The sequence below is a fragment of the Lithobates pipiens genome, unplaced genomic scaffold (assembly GCF_037356315.1).
Source record: "Lithobates pipiens isolate NorthernLeopardFrog02 unplaced genomic scaffold, aLitPip1_a1.2 Scaffold_3, whole genome shotgun sequence".
NCBI classification, from domain to species: domain Eukaryota; kingdom Metazoa; phylum Chordata; class Amphibia; order Anura; family Ranidae; genus Lithobates; species Lithobates pipiens.
The window spans coordinates 40100014-40123506 of NW_027507790.1; the positions used below are offsets into that span (position 1 = coordinate 40100014).

A 23493-nucleotide genomic window follows, 5' to 3' on the forward strand; every position below is an offset into this window, starting at 1 on the left:
GTGCATTTCAAGAATGAGAACAGTGAGGAACCAGGCCAGAACTACATGGGAGAATCTTGTCAATGATCCCAAGGCAGCTGGGCTGGCACCATAGTCACCAAGAAAACAATTGGTAACACTATGCCGTGAAGGACTCCTGCAGCACCCGCAAGATCACCCCCTCCCCCACCAGAAAGCACATGTACAGGCCGGTCGCCGTATTTGGAGGAATGCTGCCTATGACCCCAAGAACAACATCTCCACGGTCAAACATGGAGGTGCAAACCTTATGCTTTTTTGGGGGGGGGGGGGGGGGAGGGGGTTCCACTAAGGGGACAGGACAAAACTGCATCTAAAGGGGACGATGGATGGGTCCGTGTACAGTCAAATCATGGGTGGGAACCTCCTTCCCTTTGCCAGAGCATTGAAAATGGGTCATAGATGGGTATTCCAGCATGTCACAATGACCCAAAAACACACGGCCAAGGCAACAAAGGAGTGGCTCAAGACCTTAATCCCATAGAAAAATATGTGGAGGGAGCTGAAGGTTTGAGTTACCAAACATCAGCCTCGAAACCTTAATGAATTAGAGAGGGTCTGAAAGGAGGAGTAGGACAAAATCCCTCCTGACATGTGTGCAAACCTGGCGGCCAACTACAAGAAACATCTGACCTCTAATTGCCAACAAGGGTTTTGCCACCAAGTACCAAATCATGTTTTGCAAAGGGGTCAAATACTTATTTCACTGATTAAAAATGGAAATCAATTTATAAACTTTTTGAAATTCGTTTTTCTGGATTTTTTTGTTTTTCTGTCTCTCACTGTTAAAATAAACCTACGATTAAGGACCAAGCCTCTGAGATTTGTTGTTTACAAGTTAAACATATTTCTTTTTGCTAGAAAATTACTTAGAACCCCCAAACATTATAGATTTTTTTTCTAACACCCTAGAGAATAAAATGGCGGTCGTTGCAATACTTTCTGTCACACCGTATTTGCGCAGCGGTCTTACACGCGCAATTTTTTTTGAATTAAAAAATAAAAACAGTAATGTTATATTGTGAAAAATAATTTTATGCAGAGTAAATGGATAACCAACAGGTGACACTTCAAAACTGCGCCCGCTTGTGGAATGGCGACAAACTTTTACCCTTAAAAATCTCCATAGATGACGTTTAAAAAAATTCTACAGGTTGCATGTTATGAGTTACAGAGGAGGTCTACAGCTAGAATTATTGCTCTCACTCTACCGAATGCGGCGATACCTCACATATGTGGTTTGAACGTATGCGTTCGCTTCTGCACGCGAGCTCGGCAGGACAGGGCGAGTTTAAAAAAAAAAAATTTTACCTTTTATTTTTACACTGTAAAAAAAAAAAATAACACATTGTGCCACTTTTATTCCTATTACAAGGAATTTAAACATCCCTTGTAATAGAAGAAAAGCACGACAGGACCTCTTAAATATGAGATCTGGTGTCAAAAAGACTTCAGATCTCATATTTACACTAAAATGCAACAATAATAATAAAAATAATCAAATGACTAATCATTTCTTTATCAGTGTGAAAATGTACATAATCAGCAGGGGATCAAATACTTTTTTTTCCTCAATGTAGGTAAACCCTTGACGAAAATGAAAAAAAAATATATATATATATATATATATATATATATATATATATATATATATATATATATATATATATATATATATATATATATATATATATATATATATATATATATACACACACACACATACAAACTACTTCAAGGAATGGTGTATGTGCAATAAAACCATCTCTATTTACCAATTCTTGCAGATCCATCTTCGGAGTGGTGCTTGAAATATCCATCGGGGCAACCCTCTCCACAGTACCCAACATTACAGCTGAGTTTAAACTAGAGTGTCCTCTACAGTCCTGGCTCCCCGCACAAGAGATTGGCTCTGGCACCTGAATGAACTCAATGTTGACAATATCCGTTTGTGGCAGGGGGTGCTTCTGATTTTCAATCGTTAGATCTCCCTGCTCCTTGATACCCCAGTTTGATATTGGCTCATCTATGAAGTGCACATGTAATATAGGCCACTTGTGGTTCAAAGTATTGCTCAAGGAGGACTCCAGTGAACGTAGCTGGCTCTGCTCCTGAACATCAAGTCCCAGCATTATGACATGTGAAGGGGAATAGTGTGCTGACCTGCCTGCAGGTCCCTGAGAAGAAGTAGAAAAAAAATATTAACATATGCAAAGTCACTGTCTTATTTCAAGATTTAAATAAATCCGATTTTAAAAAAACACATGAAAAATTAACAATAACCAAGTGACCTTTCAAAAACTTGCTTTCAGAAACGAATCTTATTTTCTAGGTGTTAAGACAATGTTAGTGGTCCACAAAAACAGGTTAAAGAAACCTCTTCAAAGTAAACAGGCAGCACAGTGGTGTAGTGGTTAGCACTTTCACCTAGCAGCAAAAAGGGTCACTGGTTCGAATCATGACCACTACATCATCTGCCTGGAGTTTGCATGTTCTCCCTGTGCCTGCGTGGGTTTCATCCGGGTACTCTGGTTTCCTCCCACACTCTAAAGTCTTGCTGGTAGGTAAATCGGAGCCTGTCTAAATTGGCCCTAGTATGTATGAATGTGTGTTAGGGACCTTAGGTTGTAAGCTCCTTGACTGGTACCAACTTGATACCAGTTAAAGCGGGAGTCCACCGGGACTCCGCGATTTTTTTTTTTTTTTTTTAAAGCCAGCAGCTACAAATACTGCAGCTGCTGACTTTTAAATAGTGACACTTACCTGTCCAGCGCGCCCGCGATGTCGGCACCCGAAGCCGATCGCTCGCTCGGCTGCCGGGTCCCGCCGCCATCTTGGGTATGGGAATCAGGAAATGGAGCCTTTCGGCTTCATTTCCCGGTTCCCTACTGCGCATGCGCGAGCCGCGCGGCGCAATCCGGACGGTCCCCGCTGCCTCTGGGAGCTGTGTGTTTCCCAGCAGGCAGCGGGGCACTTGCTGAAGGGGGCGGGCGCTTGCGGAACGGAGGCGTAACCTACGCTCGTTCCGCAGAGCGCTAGCCCGGAAGTGGGTGCAGTTACCTGGATTATCCAGGTAACTGCACCCCCCTCCCCCCTGAAAGGTGCCGATTGTGGCGCCGGAGGGGGGGGGGGATTCCGATGAGCGGAGGTCCATTTTAGGGTGGACCTCCGCTTTAAAGCCCTTGAAATGTTGTCAATGGGACTGATGTGAATGTACAATGTATATGTAAAGCGCTGCATAAATTGACAGTGTACCTGAAATACATAAAAAAAAAAAAAAAAAAAAAAAAAAGGAAGAAGAACCGAGAATAGGCCCTACAGAAGATAACGATTTGCTATTATCTGCCCTGCCGCCCATTCCTGGAATCTCAGCACTCCTGCAGAGCCAAAACTGGTAGCAGGAACTTCAACTGACACTTCTGGGTGTGTCAGATAGCTAGACCCCCTGCCCTATAATAACCTAGGGGTGGGGGAGTGATATACCTGAACTGTGTCAGATGTTTAACATTCGGTCACTGGTTTTGCTTGGCAAGAAAGCAGATTCAAGGAAAGTGGGAACTTTAAAGCAGGTTATTCAACTTCATACCAGTTGAAGCCATTGAAATGTTGTCAATTCTTGTTGGACACCAGAAAAGCCTGCTCTTTTGTTTTAGAAATTTCTCCTGTCCCTTGCAGCACAGCATTTTGACATTAACATTTATCACTGGACACCCTAATGAGGATGGCTAATGTACTTACAATATATGCTTGAGTGAGATGTGCGGTATCCCCATTTACCTTTTGTAATCGGGGCACCAACTTCTAGCATACACGGACAAGCAGTCCGGATAGCTCCTAAGGTTGAACACCTTAGGAGCTATCCGAAAAATCTTTAAATGGAATAGCAAGTATGCTTGAAAGCATCCATTACATGCCAAAATTAACATGGGAGATGGATACGGGAACAACAGCTAAATAAGTCTCCAGTTAAACTCCGTCATAAATGTATAAGTGAAAAAAGAAGTGGGGATAGCACTCACTATGGTTGTACACTGTTCACATGGAGTGTGCTATATATCCACTAGGACCACCTAGGTATAGAAATAGCAGAAGCAGCAATGATTCTCACGTGGTTTGTTCTTATATGTAGTATAAGCAGCTAAGAGATTACAACTCAAAGTGCCAGTTCACGCAGGGGCAACCTGACTTACAGCATGACTTTGCAAGGCGATTTGGAGGCGACTTCAGTGCAACTTTGCGCAACTTACAGTTGCTTCCAGGACAGGCGACTTTGGCTGTGGCCAATCACAGAATAATCAGCTCTGTGGGAGGGAGGGGTTGTCTGGGTAAATGTGGGAAGTACTTGGGTAAATTATTTTCTTTTTCCTGTAAAGTCTCTTCAATAAAAATGGAGATCTGACTTGGAGGCAACTTCCATTGAAATCTATGGGTACAAGTTGCCTAGAAGTCAGATTGAAGTAGTACAGGAAGCTTTTCTGAAGCCGGAGCAACTTCAGTAATGTACATTAAGACGGCTCCCATTCACTTCAAGGGAACCTCTTATGTCCAACTCGAGGTCTGACAAGTCGGATCCCAAGTTGCTGTAGTGTGAACCGGCACCAAGAGATGTAGTTATAGCTATGCTTGTAAATATTTACTATGACCAGCTAAGAACGTACAAGTAAAACAGATGTGGCAACGGTGCTGTAGCAGTGCACTGTTAACCCAGTATGAGATATAGATATGCTGTATACACATATACATACACACACTGTAAGAAACTAAAAAGGTGCATGAGAGATGGTGCCATGGCCTGGCTGATGTATCTACTAAGATATGCTAGCAGTGTCTAAGTAAAACAGAAGTGCTGACACCGTGGCTGTCCTCCTCATAAAATAGTAATGGTGCCATGGCTGTCTGTATACAAGTAGAAAAAAAAAAGGAATAAATGGAATTGTGCCATGGCTGGTCCTATATATCTACTATGACCAGCTAAGAGTATACAAGCAAAGAGAAGTCGCAATGGTACCATGGTTGTGGCCCACACACCTGGCATGTTAAATATCGCACACTAAAAACAGCTGAGTATACTGCTGTGGCTATATATACACACACAATTCTACTGTTGTAAAGTGCTGTACAAACTGTCTGCGCTATATAAATCCTGTATAATAATACTTATATAAATTTTAGTTGGTCATAGTGGACATATAGGCACAGCCAATCAACATTAGCATTTTGGTTTTATTTGTATACACTTAGCTGGTACTAGTGGATATACAAAGAGGCACAGCATCATCACTACTTTTGTCCCACTTCTACACTCTTAGTTGGCCATACAGGATATGTAGAGAGTGCTCTAAGTGTGAGTGTGTGTGTATACACCTCGATCTATTTTATGTCAACGCCCTTGGTAGATATATAGGCATTATCACCATGCCTGTTTTCCTACTACACTCTTAGCAGTTAGTAGTGAATATTAGAGAGGAAGGATGAGCTCCGGCGAGTTCGCACAGCGCACGTGTAGAGCTCGCCAGGAAGTCAGCGCTGCGCTAATCACAGGCAGTGAGACATTTCCCAATCTCTGCAGCCACGCATCGGGACAATGCGGGTTATTTACTAAAGGCAAATCCACTTTGCACTGCAAGTGCACTTGGAAGTAAAGTTGCTAAAGATCCGAGGGGGACATGCAAGGAAAATAAAAAAACAGCATTTTGGCTTGCACATGATTGGATGATAAAATCAGCAGAGCTTCCACTCATTTCAGATCTACCCCTTAGATTTAGAGCGACTGCACTTCCAAGTGCCCTTGCAGCGCAAAGTGGATTTGCCTTTTGTAAATAACCCCCATTGTCTCACTTCCTGCGATTAGCGCAGTGCTGACTTCCTGGCGAGCTCTGGTAGTGGGCTGTGCAAACACGCCGGAGCTCATCCTTACTAGAGGAGTATAAAAGTAAAGGAAGTGGTGATAGCACTGCAGCTATAGGGAAAAAAAATGATACATAGGCATACACAAAGAGAATATGATTAGCTAATCACAGTGTCTATAAGGACACCCAGAGCACCATGACCACTTCTGTTTTACAAGTAGTGAATATAGAGTGTAGAAGTAAAACAGAAGTGGTCATAGTGCTCTGGGTGTCCTTATAGACACTATGATTGGCTAATCATATTATCTTCGAGTATGCCTATGTATAATTGTTTCTATAGCTGCAGTGCCATCACTGTTCCTTTACTTCTATACTCTCTAATATTCACTACTAGCAGCTAATAGTGTAGATGTAAAAACAGAAGTGGTGAGGGTGCCTGTACAGCCACCAATAGAGTGTACATAAAATAGAATTGTGTATATAGACACAGCCAAAAGCACTGTCGCCACATCCTTGTTACTTCTACACTCTAGACCAGTAATGGCGAACCTTGGCACCCCAGATGTTTTGGAACTACATTTCCCATGATGCTCATGCACTCTGCAGTGTAGTTGATCATGGGAAATGTAGTTCCAAAACATCTGGGGTGCCAAGGTTCGCCATCACTGCCCTATAATATTCACTACTAGCAGCTAAGAGTGTACTTGTGAAACAGAAGTAATGTGTGTGTACATAAAATAGAATGGTGTGTATATAGGCACGGTCACTACGTCCACATTACTTGTACACTCTTAGCTGGTCATAGAAGATATGTAGAAGTAAAGTAGAAGTTGTGTCGGTGCTCGGGGTGTGCCCATACACACTTCTCTTTATGTTAGCGGATATTTAGATACAGTCAAGGCACTATGCCCTCTTCCTATTGGCTTGTAACTGGTAGTAGTGGATGTACTGAGTGTAGAAGTGGTGCTGTGCCTATAGATAGTCTCCCATTGTATTCGTATACTCTTAGCTGGTCATAGTGCATATAAGGACAGCCATGAGGTGCTATCAACATTTCTGTCTCTCTATACTAACTCCTAGCATGTCAAAGTATAGAAGTAGACTAGAAGTGACGAGCCGTTGCTTTCTCTCCGTGTCTATATTGCACTATGAACAGCCAAGTTTCCCCAAAGAAAAGTTGCCCCGTGTAGACAGTCCGGAGCTGTGAGCGCCCCCTGTGTCTGTCCTCCTCCTCCCCCCCGGTGTGTGAGTTCTCCATACCCGACTCTCACTCCTCCCATCCCGCGCCTCTCACTAGCTCCGAAGCTCCATGACTCCGTCACTGTCTCCTCCCGACCGGGCACTCACCTCACTTCCTGCTACCCTCGCCGACGTCACCTCCGGCGGCACGTCACGTGAGCTCTTCAAAGTGGTACCCGGGGCTTCCGCTGTTATATTCCAGTACCTGACGCCCCCGGGTCACCGTGAGGCTGCCAAGTGAATGGTTAGGCCCTAATGACCCCTTCCTGTCCGTGCTCCCCTTCTGACCCCAGCATGGCCACTGACAGCTGTCATTTCTCCCTGTGTCTGCAGGTCGGAGCCGCTCAGGACCTGGCTGGAGCCACCATGAGAACCAACAAAGTGTACAAGCTGGTTATCCACAAGAAGGGCTTTGGGGGCAGTGGTGAGATCACACGTGACACCTTCTCTTCACTCATCCTTCCTCTACACACTGCAATATCATAGATCACTCACATCATAGTCACAATCAAGGGCAAGGTCTGTGAAAGCTAAAAAGACAAGTATGGCCAAAGCTTTGTTTGGTGATCCTTGCTTTTGGTAAAGCCCGCTGTCAGCTGACGTCATGAGCTGCTCCAGGCTTTGGAAGGATTCTGACCATATTGTCGGGATCCATCCAGTAAGGATGAGCTCAGGCGTGTTCGCATGGACCACGTGCAGAGCCTGGCAGGAAGTTGGCGCAGCGCTGCACTAATCACAGGCAGTGAGACATTTCCTGATCTCTGCATCCGCGTATCGGGACAACGTCTTACTGTCTGTGATTAGCGCAGCGCTGCGCCGACTTCCTGGCGAGCTCTGCACGTGTTCCATGCGAACACACCTGAGCTCATCCTTATCATCCAGCTGCCTGATTGACTGCTAACTCTAAATCTCATCTGCGCCCTCCCCTGTGCTCTCCACTCCAAGAAGGCTGAGAACTGGGTGATCAGCGGTTATATGATTACTTAATTCTCAGGTTTAGAGTTGCTGAGGTACAAGTCACAGGAGTGCACTTACTTTTGCTAAAGCCTGCTGTTGGCTGATGTCACAGAACTGTTACAGACTTTGATAAGATTCTGACCATATTATCGGGATCCACCCAGCTGTCTGCTCCTGTCCCTCTCCAGTCTGGAGAGGCAGAGTGGAAAGCAGTATCTGACAGTCATCACTCTTCACTCCAAGAAGGCTGAGAAATGGGTGATCAGTGGTTTTGCGTTAGCTCAGTTCTCAGGTTTAGAGTTGATAGGGTACAGGAGTGCACTTTTGCTAAAGCCCGCGGTCAGCTGATGTCACAGAGCTTCTCTGGGCTTTGGAAGGATTCTGACCATATTGTTGGGCTCCATCCAGCTGCCTGATTGACTGCTAACTCTGGCTCTCAGCTGCACCCTCCCCTGTTCAGTCTGGAGGGGCAGAACTGGAGCTGATGGCTTAAAACTGGCTGATCAGTGGTTATGTTATTCTCAGATTTAGAGCAGATGGGATACAAGAGTCATAGGAGTGCACTTACTTTTGCTAAAGCCCACTGTTGGCTGACATTACAGAACTGCTCCAGTCTTTGAAAGGATTCTGACCATATTGTCAGGATCCACTCAGCTTACTGATCGACAGCTGGCTCTGGCTCTCAGCACCTTGCTGCTCCTGTCCCTGTCCAGTCTGGGGGAGCAGAGCAGAGACTGACAGTCACTGCGCTCTGCACCAAGAAGGCTGAGAACTGAGCAGTCATTGGTCACGTGATCATTCTGCAGAATGGAGATAAGTATTGATGTTTTTATTTTATAAAACCCAAACTCCTTGAAAATTACCCTGTGTCTGTTACAGAAAACTCCAGATGAAGGTTTCCTGCAATAAAAGAGCTATAATCAACATTAGAGATGACCTTTGGCATCCTCCCATCTATCCAAACTGCAGTATTATTTTTTTGGTTCTTCCTTGGCCCACATCACATGTAAACAAAGGGGCAGGATGCTGGTGATGTCAGTGCTCTTTAACCAATGACAAACATTTGTATGCGCATATGTTTGAAGGATGACGAAGCTCACCTCTGCCCATCATCACTACTCCCCTTCTTTCCTTTCCAGCAGTGCAACTTCCATCAGAATGAATAGCCTTTTACACTTCCAGAAGTGACAGATGCCTGTGCTCCCCTCCATGTCCTGCCTCCATAATCCAACCCCTATATCACTGCCTTACCCTGCATTGACATAGGGGGCAGATGATGGAAACATGACGTGCACCAGGGGATATGTTTCAGATGGAGGATGCAGAATTAAAACAGAGTGAGTTGTTTTTGAAGCTCCAAATGCATCTGAAGCACCCAAAAAAATTGAAGTGACTATTTTACATGCTAATCTACCATGACATTGATCGAATTGTGTGTTGGCAGACAGAACTGGCCGCTGAACATATTGGGATATTTTTTTGCACATTACATCCCCGTCGACTACCTGTTTCAGCTTAAAGTGGTGTTCCCCCCTCCCCAAAAAAAAATATGAATAAAATTCCAAAAAAAATGAAAAAAAAAAAATGTAACTCACCTCTAAATGCCTGTTGCTAGGGGGTCCCTCGTAGTCTGTCTCCTTCAGTGCCCGGGCACCTGATGTCACTTCCCCTCGGCACAGTCAGTCATCTGGGACACGTGACAGGTCCCAGATGACTGTGCAGGGTATCACGGCGTGCGGCGCCGCTCGCGCGTGCCCGGCTGTGAAGCCACAGCCGGGTGCCCACAGTAAGAATGCTGGCGCCACGGAGCGGGAAACGCTTTGTTCCCCCCGCATCGCTGGACCCTGGGACAGGAAAGTGTCTGATTATTAAAAGTCAGCAGCTGCAGTATTTGTAGCTGCTGACTTTTAATTATTATTTTTTTTTTTTTAAGGGGCACCCCACTTTAAGAAGAGGAGCCAACGAAGGGTGGTGAAAACACGTCCTCACTGCATTTTTACCCCATGCCCCAACCACAAGTGCTAACCTAGCGTTAGGCCTTGCTCACAACTTGCACTTGGGGAGCGTTAAAACAAAAAAACTTTTGTTGCGGCAAGGTGGTGCAGAATTTTAGGTGTTGGTTGTGAGGAGGCAACAAAATGCCTCCTCACTGCTTATCAAATGCCTTATGAAGGGCTATCCACCACGGATCGCTCTCCAGTGGGCGCTGCAAGCGTAAATAAGCCCTTAGGGAAAAAAAAGCAAATCAATGTAATGCATGGCAAAAGCAATATTTAAAGCAGGTGTACATTGTTTCATGCAATTTTATTTCAAACACTACATTCCACATCCTTCCAAAATGCTTTACCAAGGCATGTTAAAAGACTTACTGTAACGCCTCAGTTTGATTTGCCAAGCAGCATGATCTTACAGGGTACAACAGTTTTGGTCATCAAGGTTTGATTTGAGCATCTGTAGAATTTGCTCATCTCCTTGGGAATCTGCTTTCGACAAGTATGATCTGTTCTTGGGGGGGGTGGGTATTGGGTCTGCCTGCCAAAAAAATGTTTATTATTTTGTTTGCAGACAGTTCAATCTCCTAAAAAAATTACTGTCTTCTAAAGCAGCCTTTCTCAACCAGGGTCCCAAGTAAGTCTAGGTTTCTAGTGGTTCCATGAGCTGTACATAATGTTGGGCTTTAATCTCCCACCTACACTAACCATCAGTGTTGGGGAGAAATTATCCACTGCCACCCAATAGAAGGGGTAACTTCTACAATGACCAGCAATGCAAGAGGACACTTTTCAATGGACCACTAACATAAAGGGGTTGTAAACCATTACATATAACCAGTGAAGTTAATAGCCTCAAGTGATACAGAGATTAAACAAATCCTCCTACATAAGTTGTACCTATTTTATCTGTAGTCCTCTCTCCTCTAATCAGTTCAAAGTACAGAATTTACATAGCTTTCCTGAGCTTCAGCAGGCAGGAGCTGTTCACCTGCTGTGGGCACGATGCTTTGCGCTGCAGAAAATTTAAAAGAGAAGTGCCGGAATGCAAAATAACAAACCTGTATACTCACCAGATCGATGTAGTAGCTTTACTCCTCTGGCTCTACAAATAGGACAGAGTTATCAAAGACCACTGATTATTGCTCAGTTCTCGGTCTTCCCTGAGTAGAGATTCAGTGACTGTCAGTCACCCACTTTCTGCTTTGCCCCAACAGCTCTCACTGGGGCACTGGGCTGTGGAGGAATGGGAGCGGCTGGCTCAGGCTCTTAGCGGCATCCCAGTAAGGCACCTTTTTGGTGGATCCTGATATTGTTGGGATCCCTGCAGAGCCTGGACCGTCTCTGTGAAATCTGCCCACAGCAGGCTTTAGCAGAACTAAGAATGAAGTGCACTTCTGTGACCCATAGGAGAAGTATGGCCAAAAGAGCTTGACATACTGAGTTAACAGGCATCACAGCTTGTTAAACCTGGCCATTTTTGCTGCTTGGCTTATGGTTGTGACACATTAGACCCATTATAAACTGCCGTTCAACAGAAAGCAAAAAAAAAAAGCATTCAGGAGGTGATATAATTACCAGAGAGCAGCTGCTTAGCTTTATTTTGAAAAGCAATCCACTGCGGATTGCTTTTCAGAGCACAGGCTAGAGTGAATCTACCTTATCCACTTCCAGACCATGCTATAGCCGATTGACAGCTACAGCATGATCATCCAGTTTTGGGAGGGTGTCCTATGATGTCATCCCCTGATCGCCCCTGCTGCGGTGCGCTCTGTGTCCTTAGGACACAGCTGATCACAGATTGGGGTAAAAGGCCAATCACAGTGTCCCTTTACCACGTGATCCGCTTTGTCCAATCACAGCTGATCATGATGTAAACACAAGCCGGTTATTGGCATTCCTTTCCTCACACTGACAGCGTGAGGAGAGCTGATAACCGATAACTGGCTTGAGTGAAAGGGACATCTACACTGATAATCGGGGCACTGATTATCAGTGCAGTCCAAACAGTGCCCATCAGTGCAGCTTCACCAGGAGAAAAATTCCCGTTTTCAAAAATTTTAGAACAAACTATGAAAAACAAGTTTTATTTATAAAATTTTTTTTTTTTTTTTTAATGTAGTCTTTTTTCATTTATTTAGCAAAAAAAAATTAATAAAACGCCAGCGGTGATAAAATGGCACCAAAAGAAAGCTCTATTTGTGTGGAAAAAAAAATCATAAAAAATGTCATATGGGTACAGTGTTGCATTACCGCGACAATTGTCATTCAAAGTGTGACAGCACTGAAAGCTGAAATTTGACCTGGGCGGAAGGGGATAAAAGTGCCCAGTAGGCAAATGGTTAAACATGCAGTTCTCCACTAGCTTCTAGTGTATGGGGCTTTACAGGAATTATTATTGTTAATTTCCTTCTATGACTATTGGCAAAAATATTTTTATGTAGAGCACAGGGGTGCCATAAAATGATCCATTCTGGGTGTCAATGTTTTTGGTTGCAGCACATTCCTTATTACTTTGTCTATTCCTGTATCTATTATTTACTGGTTGAACTGATATACCCCCTCAGATTTACATTTTTGCACCGGTTCTCTAGGAGCTGAAAAATGTTTAAACAATAATTTCACCTTTGGGAACATGTTACATGTTTCACCAGCATCACCATGTTACATGTTTCACCAGCGATCTTCACAGCAGTGTGAATTGCATGTGATGTCTGACATTGCGCTGGTGTGAACCGGCACTGAAGTGTATCTGAACCTGAGAACAAAATTGTAATCAGCCCTAAGGCTGGGTTCACACTGGTACGACAAACACTCCGACATTGGGAGCATGACATGTATAAATCAATAGTTCCCTATGGAAGCCATCTTAACTGGTCTGACACAAGTCGGTCCGACTTTGAAAAAGGTTTCTGCACTACTTTGGTCCGACTTTGATCCTACTTCAGCCCATTGAATATCTTTGAAGTCAGATCTTCGTCTTAACTGATCCAACTTTGGCATGCGACTTGTGCTCTGATGATCTTGAAGGGGAACTCCACACCTTCGGTCTGGTATGGATTTTAAGGGGAACCCCCACGCCGGCTTTTTGGCATGGGGCTCCCCCCAGAAAAGGGGGTGGGACGAGCGAGCGCTCCCTCCTGAACCATGCCAGCCTACATGCTCTCAACAGGGAGTGGGTGCTTTGGGGCATGGGGTGCCCTGCGTCCCCCACCCCAAAGCACCTTGTTCGCATGTTGATGGGGACAAGGGCCTCTTCCTTATAACCCTGGCCGGTGATTGTCAGGGTCTGCAGGCGGATGGGCTTATCGGAATGTGGAAGCCCCCTTTAACAAGCGGGCCCCCAGAGATCCTGGCCCCCCATCCTATGTGAATGAGTATGGGGCACATTGTACCTCTACCCATTCACCCCAAAAAAAGTGTCAAAAGTAAAAACGGTACACAGGTTTTTGACAAAGTAATTTGTTAAAGCAGCTCCGGTGTCTCTTCTCCTTCTGATTTCTTCATCCCACGGTTCTTCTACCTCCGCTGATGACTTCCTCTGGTTTGGTTCTTCTGCTGCCGTCACTCCTCTCTCTGCTGTCTTCTCCCTCTGCCGGTTCTCCTCTCTCTTCTCCCTTTGTTCTTCTTCAGATCTTCTCCTGACACTCACTCCCGCTGTAATGCTAGGTTCGCCATGTGCCATTACTTATATAGCCAGGGGGCGTGGACACCCGGCGACATCATCATGATGTCACCACCCATCATGCCCCGGAAGATCGGAGGAAGAACAGAGGGAGAAGACAGTGGAGGGAGGAGAACTGGAAGAGGGAGAAGACATCAGAGAGAAGAGAGCTGCCAGAGGGAGAAGACAGCGGAGAGAGGAGAACCAGCAGCAGAAGATGACATCAGCGGAGGGAGAAGGAACGAAGGAAGACGGGAAGTGATCAGACGTGTCCTAAATTCTACACAGAGAGCAAAAAAAAGTAACCAGGCAGTGGTTTTACCATTCTTTGCTCTGGCCAAAACTCCAAAAAAGTTTTGGCTATACGGATTTTTATTTTCATTTTAATACTACAACCCCAATTCCAAAAAACAAAATGCAATGATTGGCAAATGTCATAAACCCATATTTTTTTCTCCTTAGAAAATAAAAAGCATATCAAATGTTTAAACTGAAAAAAAGGAACCACCTTTCAAAATTATTATTTTTTATTTTATTTTTTATAAATTGATGACCACAACATGCCCCAAAATTGTTGGGACAGGGCAACATAGAGCTGACAATGTAAGTGGTACTAACAAGGAAGAGCTCGAAGAACATTTTTCAACTAATTCGATTTGCAACAGGGCATGTTAGAGAGTTAGAGGATTATTTACTAAAGACAAATCCACTTTGGGCTACAAGTGCAAAGTACACTTGAAATTGCACTGAAAGTGCACTTGGAAGTTTTGGAAGTGCAGTCACTGTCCGAGGGGGATATGCAAGGAAGATTAAAAAAAAGAAAAAAAAACAGCATTTTAGCTTGCACATGATTGGATAATAAAATCAGCAGAGCTTTCCCTCATTTCAGATCTACCCCTCAGATTTACAGAGACTGCACTTCCAAGTGCTCTTTCAGTGCAATTTCAAGTGCACTTTGCACTTGTAATGAAAAGTGGATTTGCCTTTCGTAAATAACCCCCTTAGCGTCTCAGAAATAAAAATGAGAGGTTCTAATCCATATTTGGGCAAGATCAGAAAGGGGATTTTCTTACCTAAACTTCCGTTCCTCCTAGCACTAGACCAGTCTGGCACTCCTGCGGTCTTGAGTTGTGGACTGTTCCTGACATCATCAAGCCCAGAGCAGGCTCCATAGACCAGGAACACTGTGGCGGAGCACAGTTTTCTCCTCACCCCTATACAAAATGGGTAGTGCAAGCACAGCCCTGCTGCATGGGAAAACTTTTTTATTGTTTTGCCTGGAGTTGGGCTTTCACCAATCTGTGAAAAGCTGCTTCAAAATGTTGAACAAATAATGTTCCTCAGCGTCAAATTGCAAAGACTTTAAATATATCCTCACCTACAGTACATAATGTGATCAAAATATTCTGAGAATCCGGAGAAATCTCTGTGAGCAAGGGACAAGGCAGAAAAGCAATACTGGATGCCTGCGATCTTTGGGCCCTCAGACGGCACTGCATTAAAAATGGGCATGATTCTGTGATATACATCACTGCATTGGCTCGGGAACACTTCCAAAAATTGGTATCTGTGAACACAGATCCCCGTGCCTTCCAGAAATACAAGGTAAAGCTCTATCATGCAAAGAAGAAGCCATATCTGAACATGTTCCAGAAATGCTGCTGTCTTCTCTGGGCCAAAGTTCATTTCAAATGGTCTGTTGCAAAGCGTAAAACTTTTCTGTGATCAGACAATTCGAAATTTGACATTCTTTTTGGCAACCATGGGTGCCACATCTTCCAGATTAAAGAGAAGAGTAGACCTTTTGGCTTGTTATCAGAGCTTACTCCAAAAGCCTGCATCTCTGATGGTATGGTAGTGCGTTTGTGCATATGGAATGGACAGCTTGCACATTTGAAAAGGCACAATCAAATCAATGCTGAAAGATATTTCCAGGATTTAGAGCAGCTTATGCTCCCACCCAGATGACCTCTTTTAGGGAAGGCCTTGCATATTTTATCAGAGCAATGCTAAACCGCATAGTGCCAGGATGGATAGTAGAAGAGTCTGGGTGCTTAATTGGCTTGCTGCAGCCCAGACCTTTCACCAATTGAAAATATTTGGTGCACCTTTAAACAAAAAATACCACTATAGTTTAACCCCTTGACGCCGAAATAACACTTGGCCTCACTGGACTGGGCTATTTTGCACTGGGACCACATATATGCGTATCTGTCTTTGTGCTGGAAATACGCCACACAGCGCGCTCTGAGCGGGTTCACCCCGGGTACCATACTAACGATTGGGACTCGGAACACCCGTTTCTGGGTCACCTGATTGCTTTGGTAGCCTCTGATCGGCTACCACAGTGATTGAACCCTGTGAAGCCCCCCCCCCCGTGTTTCTCTATCTGTGAATGGGGAGGAAAGATACTGTTTCTTTCTTTCACCTTGCAGAGAAAAAAAATAAACTGTGTAAAAAAAATAAACAAATAAAGAAAATAATAAAAAATACCTAGGTCAAGGTTTGATCTAGATCAGTGCCAGGATTAGTGTTTGCTTCACGTAAGGGTCAAAGGTCAGGGTTAGTATATTGTGGACAGGATTTAAATCAGTATTTGTTTTTTAGGTAGGGCAAAAAAAGCAAATTGCACACTATTGTTTTTGGGCTGTGCTACTGGTATATTCTACAAATACCAAAAATATATGTGGTATTTCTTCAATCTTTAACCACTACAATACAGGGCACTTTCGTCCTCTTCCTTCCCAGCCCAATTTTCAGCTTTCATCGCTCTAGTGCTTTCAGTGACAATTGCGCGGTCATGCTACACTGTACCCAAATGAAATTTTTATCATTTTGTTCGCACAAATAGAGCTTTATTTTGGTGTTATTTATTCACGACTCCGTTTTTTATTTTTTGCGATATAAGCGCAAAAAAGCGGAAATTTGGAAAAAAAACAATATTTTCTTTTTTCTATTTTAAAAGAAATCCAATAAAATCAAAATTTGTCATAAATTTAAGCCAAAATGTATTCTGCTACATGTTTTTGCTAAAAAAAATTCCGTTAAGTGTATAATAATTGGTTTGTGTGATCACGGACATATGTAGGCAAATGATCATGTACATATGTGTGCAGGTGATCACGTACATATGTGTGCACATAATCATTGGGACAAGTGATTTTAGTGGGACATATGTGGGGGACATGTTTTTATTATTAGGGACATGTGTTTTTATTTTTTGGGGACATGTATGTTTTGGGGACATGTGTGTTATGGGGACATATGTGGGGACTGTGTTTACACTGTGTGGTGTGTTGTGTGTGTACACTAGACTGAAGATCAGTGAGTAAAAAGCTGTAAAAAACAGCTCATACTCACTGATCATCAGCCGGCTGCAGCAATCTGCTCTCCTCTCCTCAGCGATGACTTCTGTGTGAGGAGAGGAGGAGCCGATTGCCTAGCAACCGGCTGTTTGTTTACATCACATGACGGCCGTGATTGGACACGGCCGTCATGTGATCAGGAGGGCCAATCACAGAGCCCTCCTGCCGATCTGAGATGCGCCGTGTCCCGGTGACACGGGCGCATCGGGATCGCGCCGCTGCGCGGGCACGCGTGCGCGCGATCCCGCTCCTCCTGATGGACGTTCCTGAACGTCCTATCAGGAGTAGACGGCTCCCACCTGGCCGTATATGTGCATTGGCCGGGTGGGAAGTGGTTAAGAACAATAGAATTTATTTTGAGTTGTTCTTTGGTGGCAGGTTATGGTACGTAACAAGAAATATACAGCTATATTTTTAAAAAGTTTTTTTTTTCTTTTACTATTTTAGGCCAGTTTTCCTTTGATGATAATGGATATCTCCGATCTATTTTTTATTTTCATTTACCACCAAATTTTATGCCCAATTTTTCCTGAAAAAAATATCCACCTGGATATACAAAGTAGTTGTGATGATATGAACAGTTTTACTAACACATGTCAAAGTTGCAAAATTGTGCTTGGGCATTAATGTTTGTTTGTTTTACCCTTAAGAGTAAAGACGTTCAGGTCGAATTAGTGTTACCGGGTCTAAGGATGAACATTAAGCAGTACTGGGATGGATGGTGGTCCATCTGTTATCTAGCAGTTGTAGGAAGAGGGGGGCCTCGGCTATTTGGCATTAAGCCCTGGTTCACATTGCATGTCAAATCAGCGGTTATTGCTGGCAATGGCACCTTCCGAATCGGTGCAACGCCGCATTTGATTCCCAAAAGTAGCTTCTGTGCGACTTTGAGGTGCGATTTCAATAGACATCTGTGAAGAAACCGACACACAGATGTCTCTGAAATCGCCCCCGAAGTCGGAACTGACATGCGGGAATGAAATCGTGTTCAGCTGAACTCGCACGATTCCATTCCTGATGTCAGTGTGAACCTGGGCTCAAGTATAATTTAATGTTGGTAGAAGGTCAAGGGTGAATTGGACGATCATCAATTAATAGTCTGGTATGATACCATTAAGTGTATTGGAAACATAAATAAAACTTTAGCAAGAAACATGGTAGCAGGAAAGAGGGGTTTCATTTTTAGCTAGCTATATGGAAGTTTCTGGCAGGCTGTGGTTTGAAGTAAGGTAATTTTTATAATTGTTATACAACTATATGTTATGCCAATTTTAAACCTGAATAACAGGAAGTTATAAGACACCAATGTATTCATGCCAAATCCTTTATTGCATTTTGAATTGCAACTAGTGTAAGCTCCTGAATTTGTATTGATATCAGCTTTCTGTAATTTCCTGTGTAGCGCACATGTACTGGAAATGAACATGCTAAGGATCCATGCACACTGGCTTAAAAATGTTTTGTGTTTCATCTGTAGAAGCAGGTCAATGCTTTTCTATGTGTCCATGCACATTAGGACGATTACAGGCATATTTTGAACTCGATTAGATGCAGGAAAAAGAAAAAACCTGGTTTGCGTTTTCTCTGGCAGGAAGCTTCAAACCCTCCTAAACCCGCTTAACCACTTAAGCCCCGGACTAATTTGCAGCCAAAGGACCAGGCCCCTTTTTGCGATTCGGCACTGCGTCACTTTAACTGACAATTGTGCGGTCGTGCGACGTGGCTCCCAAATTGGTGTCCTTTTTTCCCCACAAATAGAGCTTTCTTTTGGTGGTATTTGATCACCTCTGTGGTTTGTATTTTTTGCGCTATAAACAAAAATAGAGCGTCATTTTTGAAAAAAATGCAATATTTTTTACTTTTTGCTATAATAAATATCCCCAAAAAATATATAAAAAAAATTTTTTTTTCCTCAGTTTAGGTCGATACGTATTCTTCTACATATTTTTGGTAAAAAAAAATCGCAATTACCGATTATTGATTGGTTTGCACAAAAGTTATAGCGTTTTCAAAATAGGGGATAGTTTTATAGCATTTTTGTTAATATTTTTTTTTTTTTACTAGAAAAATGCACTGGAACTCTTTAAAAACACGCATGCAGAAAAACATCTGGAACGTATCCGGACTGGGTTTCTATGGCTGGAACTGGCCTTAAAAAAAGCCAGACCAGTTCTGGAAAAGCATTCTTTGGATGGATGAAACTAATGCCACGTACACTCGACCGGACTTTTTGATGGACTAGGTCCGATGGTCTTCCCGACTGAGCTTTCGGCGGAGTTCCGACGGATTTTCCAAACGAATGGACTTGGCCACACGCAAGCACACCAAAGTCCGACGGATTCTAACGTGATGACGTACGACCGGACTAGAATAAGGAAGTTCATAGCCAATAGCTGCCCTAGGGTCGGTTTTCGTCCTTCGGACTAGTATACAGATGAAAGGATTTTTCAACCGGACTCGAGTCCGTCGGAAAGATTTGAAACATGTTTTATTTCTAGGTCTGTCTGACTTTTGGGAAAAAAGTCAGCTGGAGCCCATACATGATCGTAATATCCGGATTCATTCCGTAGGACCTAGTCTGTCAAAGTCCGGTCATGTGTACACGGCATAAGATTAATCTGTACCAGAATGACACGAAGAAAAAAGTGTGGCGAATGCTTGGAACAGCTCATGATCCAAAGCACACAACGTCATCAGTAAAACCTTGTGGAGACAGTGTGATGGCATGGGCATGCATGGCTTCCAGCGGCATTGGGTCATTGGTGTTTATTGCAGCTGGGTGAATTCTGCAGTGTTTAGAGATATACTATCAGCCCAGATTCTGGCAAATGCAGCAAAGTTGATTGAACGGCGCTTCACAGTACAGATGGACAATTATCCAAAACACACTGCTAAAGCAACCCAGGAGATTTTGAAGGAAAAGAAGTGAAATATTATTCAATGGCTGAGTCAATCACCCGATCTCAACCCAATTGAGCATGCATTTCATTTGCTGAAGGCAAAACTAAAGGCAGAAAGACCCACAAAGAACAACTGAAGACAACTGCAGTTAGAGCCTGCAAAGTATCAGAAAAAGAAACCCAGACTTCGGTAATGTCTATGGGTTCCTGACTTCAGGCAGTCCTTGCCAGTAAAGGATTGTCAATAAAATATTAAATATGAACATTTTATTAATGATTATATTAATTTTGCCAAATTACATTTGAGCCCCTGAAAATGGGGGGACTGTGTATAGAAATGGTTGCAGTTGCTAAAATTTTTACTTTTTATTTTCAACCCCTTGAATTAAAGCAGAGAGTCTGCACTTCAGATTTGGATTGTTTCATTTTAATTTTGTTCTGGTGGTTAACAGAGCCAAAAAGTATGAAAATGTATGGACCTGACGCACACTGTGTGTGTGTGTGTGTGTGTGTGTGTGTGTGTGTGTGTATATATATATATATATATATATATATATATATATATATATATATATATATATACACAGTGCCTTGCAAAAGAATTTACCCCCCCCCCCCCCCAGAATTTTTTATTTTTTTTTGTTTTGTCACCTCACAACCTGAACTTAACACGGATTGTTTGAGGATTTGCATCATTTAATTTACAGAACATGCCCACAACTTAAGATTTTTTATTTTTTTTTATTGTGAAGCAAACAACAAATAGGACAAAACAACAGAAAAAGTCAATGAGCATAACTATTCACCCCCCTAAAATCAATACTTTGTAGAGCCACCTTTTGCGGCTATCCCAGCTCAAAGTCACTTTGGATAAGTCTCTATGATGTTGCCACATCTTACCACTGGGATTTTTGCCCCTTCCTCCTTGCAAAATGGCTCCAGCTCCTTCAAGTTGAATGGTTTGCGCTTGTGAACAGCAATCTTTAAGTCTTACCACAGATTTTCTATTGGATTGAGATCTGTGCTTTGACTAGGCCATTTACATGTTTCCCCTTTAAACCACCCAAGTGTTTCTTTAGCAGTGTGTTTGGGGCCATTGTCCTGCTGGAAGATGAACCTCCTGTCATAGCCTCACATCACACATAGAGTGGTACAGGTTTTGCTCAAGAATATCCCTGTATTTAGCACCATCCATCTTTTCCTCAACTCTGACCAGTTTACCAGTTCCAACTGCTAAAAAATATCTCCACAGCATGATCCTGCCACCACCATGTTTCACTGTGGGGATGGTGTTCTTTGGGTGATGTGATGTGTTGGGTTTGCGCCAGACATAGCGTTTTGGCCAAAAAGTTCAATTTTAGCCTCATCCGACCAGAGCACCTTCCTCCATACATACACACAGGCACTTAAAGACTTTCTAAAGGTGCTATTGACATGAAATGTTCACTACATGTTGGTCACAACCCATGCAATCCATAAATACAAAAAAAAATATGTTCAGAAATTAAGTTATGTATAATAAAATGGAATGACATGGAAAAAGTATTGTACATGCTAACTTAAACGTATTTTTAATACTTGGTACAAAATCCTTTTGTTGGTAATGACAACTTCAAGATGCCTCCTGTAATTTTGGCCCATTCTTCCACCCAAATAGTTTTCAAATCTTGAAGGTTTCGTGGGCCTTTTCTATGAACTCTGATCTTTAGTTCTTTGCAGAGATTTTCTATTGGATTCAAGTCAGGTGATTGGTCCATTCTAGCAGCTGTATTTTCCTTTTTTTTTTAAACCACTTGAGAGTTTCCTTGGCTTTGTATTTAGGATCATTGTCTTGGTACGTTTTTCCATTCATTCTTCCTTCAATGACATGGAGTTTGCCAGTATCATATGCTGAAAAACAGCCCCACACCATGATGTTCCCACCTCAAAAATTTACTGTTGGTATAGGGGTGTTTTGGGGTGATGTTCAGTGCCATTTGACCCCCAAACATGGTGTGTATTATGACATCCAAAGAGTTAAATTTTTTGTCTCTTCTGACTAGATTATATTCTCCCAGTATTTCACTAAATGTTGTGCAAAGATAATAATATTTTTGGTGTATACTGCGCTGTGACAATAAACTTTGATCAAGCCGCCAACACAGCTTCTAGACAAAAAGCATGAACACGAAAAAGAAAAATATATGTGTAGCGCTATGACAAAGGAAGAAATAGAATTATACGTGTCACCATATAAGTCTCAGATAATGAGAAACAAATTCCCTAGTGCAGTGATGGCAAACCTTGGCACCCCAGATGTTTTGGAACTACATTTCCCATGATGCACCTGCACTCTGATGTGTAGATGAGCATCATGGGAAATGTAGTTTCAAAACATCTGGAGTGCCAAGGTTCGCCATCACTGCCCTAGTGGTAGATAAACATGAACCATAAAAACCACATTTAAGCAGTTAAGTAACAATATTAAAACGTGAATATAAGTGAAAAAATAAATGAATAGTAATCCTTCATGAACAATTCACAAAGAAATGTGCCAATACTGAATTAGTCCCAAATTGTGAGATCCAAATTTGAATTTGCAGAAGAAAAAACTTTGCAGAAAGAAAAACTTTCAAAGTGTACTCTTCATACATGCATCACCACCACCATCATGAAAATGGGGGAGGCTTACCGGAAGACTTGGACTTAGCTAGGCGTATGCCCCCCAAGTCATATGTAGGCTTATATCTGGAATTCAACCCAGTAGATATAGATAATCCACAAACTCAGCTTGCACCGCCACATCCGATAGGCGAAAAATCCATTACTATGTCCTCTGCAGACATCGCTGATCTTTCTGTTCATGTACATGCTGTTTTGATACCTTCAAAATGTGAGTTTTTTTATGCCCATTTATTAAAGTATTTTTTCGAGACAATATTGCGCTATGTTGGTTTTTTGTATTTATGGTTTTATGTACGAGACTATTACCTCATCTCTCATTGGATATTAATGAATTTATCGGATGTGGCTTATCTATATCTACTGGGTTGAATTCCAGATATAAGCCTACATGACTTGGGGGGCATACGCCTAGCTAAGTCCAAGTCTTCCGGTAAGCCTCCCCCATTTTCAGTGTGGTGGTGGTGATTCATGTATGAAGAGTACACTTTGAAAGTTTTTCTTCTGCAAATTCAATTTTGGATCTCACAATTTGGGACTAATTCAGTATTGGCACATTTCTTTGTGAACTGTTCATGAATTACTATTCATTTGTTCACTTATATTCACTTTTTTAATATGTTCACTTAACTGTTTAAATGTGGTTTTTATGTTTCATGTTTATCTACCACTAGGGAATTTGTTTCTCATTATCTGAGACTTATATGGTGACACATATAATTCTATTTCTTCCTTTGTCATAGCGCTACACATATATTTTTATTTTTTCGTGTTCATACTAAATGTTGTGCAGCAAACTTTAAAGAGGAATGTAAGTCCTGATGAGTCTTCCTCTTTTTTCCCCTGCAA

General features: G+C 42.7%; 2 protein-coding genes across 7 annotated transcripts in view; one reads left to right on the top strand and one right to left on the bottom strand.

The window, feature by feature from the left end:
• The window catches only part of PRR14L (proline rich 14 like), a 40340-nt gene extending 33115 nt beyond the window's left edge, over nucleotides 1-7225 (bottom strand). Inside the window, exons 1-2 of the mRNA XM_077461519.1 lie at nucleotides 7128-7225; nucleotides 1794-2195 (exon numbers count right to left, since the gene is read on the bottom strand). Of these exons, the coding sequence (XP_077317645.1) occupies nucleotides 1794-2150 (357 nt within the window). The 5' untranslated portion in view covers nucleotides 2151-2195; nucleotides 7128-7225. The remainder of the gene's footprint in view (nucleotides 1-1793; nucleotides 2196-7127) is intronic.
• Nucleotides 7212-23493, top strand: part of DEPDC5 (DEP domain containing 5, GATOR1 subcomplex subunit) — a 168179-nt gene continuing 151897 nt past the window's right edge. For 5 of the 6 annotated variants that reach the window (XM_077461520.1, XM_077461522.1, XM_077461523.1 and 2 more), the window contains exons 1-2: nucleotides 7213-7350; nucleotides 7440-7530. In XM_077461520.1, the coding sequence (XP_077317646.1) occupies nucleotides 7348-7350; nucleotides 7440-7530 (94 nt within the window). In that variant the 5' untranslated portion in view covers nucleotides 7213-7347. Of the gene's footprint in view, nucleotides 7351-7439; nucleotides 7531-23493 lie in introns of all 6 variants that reach the window. The other variant, XR_013263847.1, reaches the window with a different exon arrangement.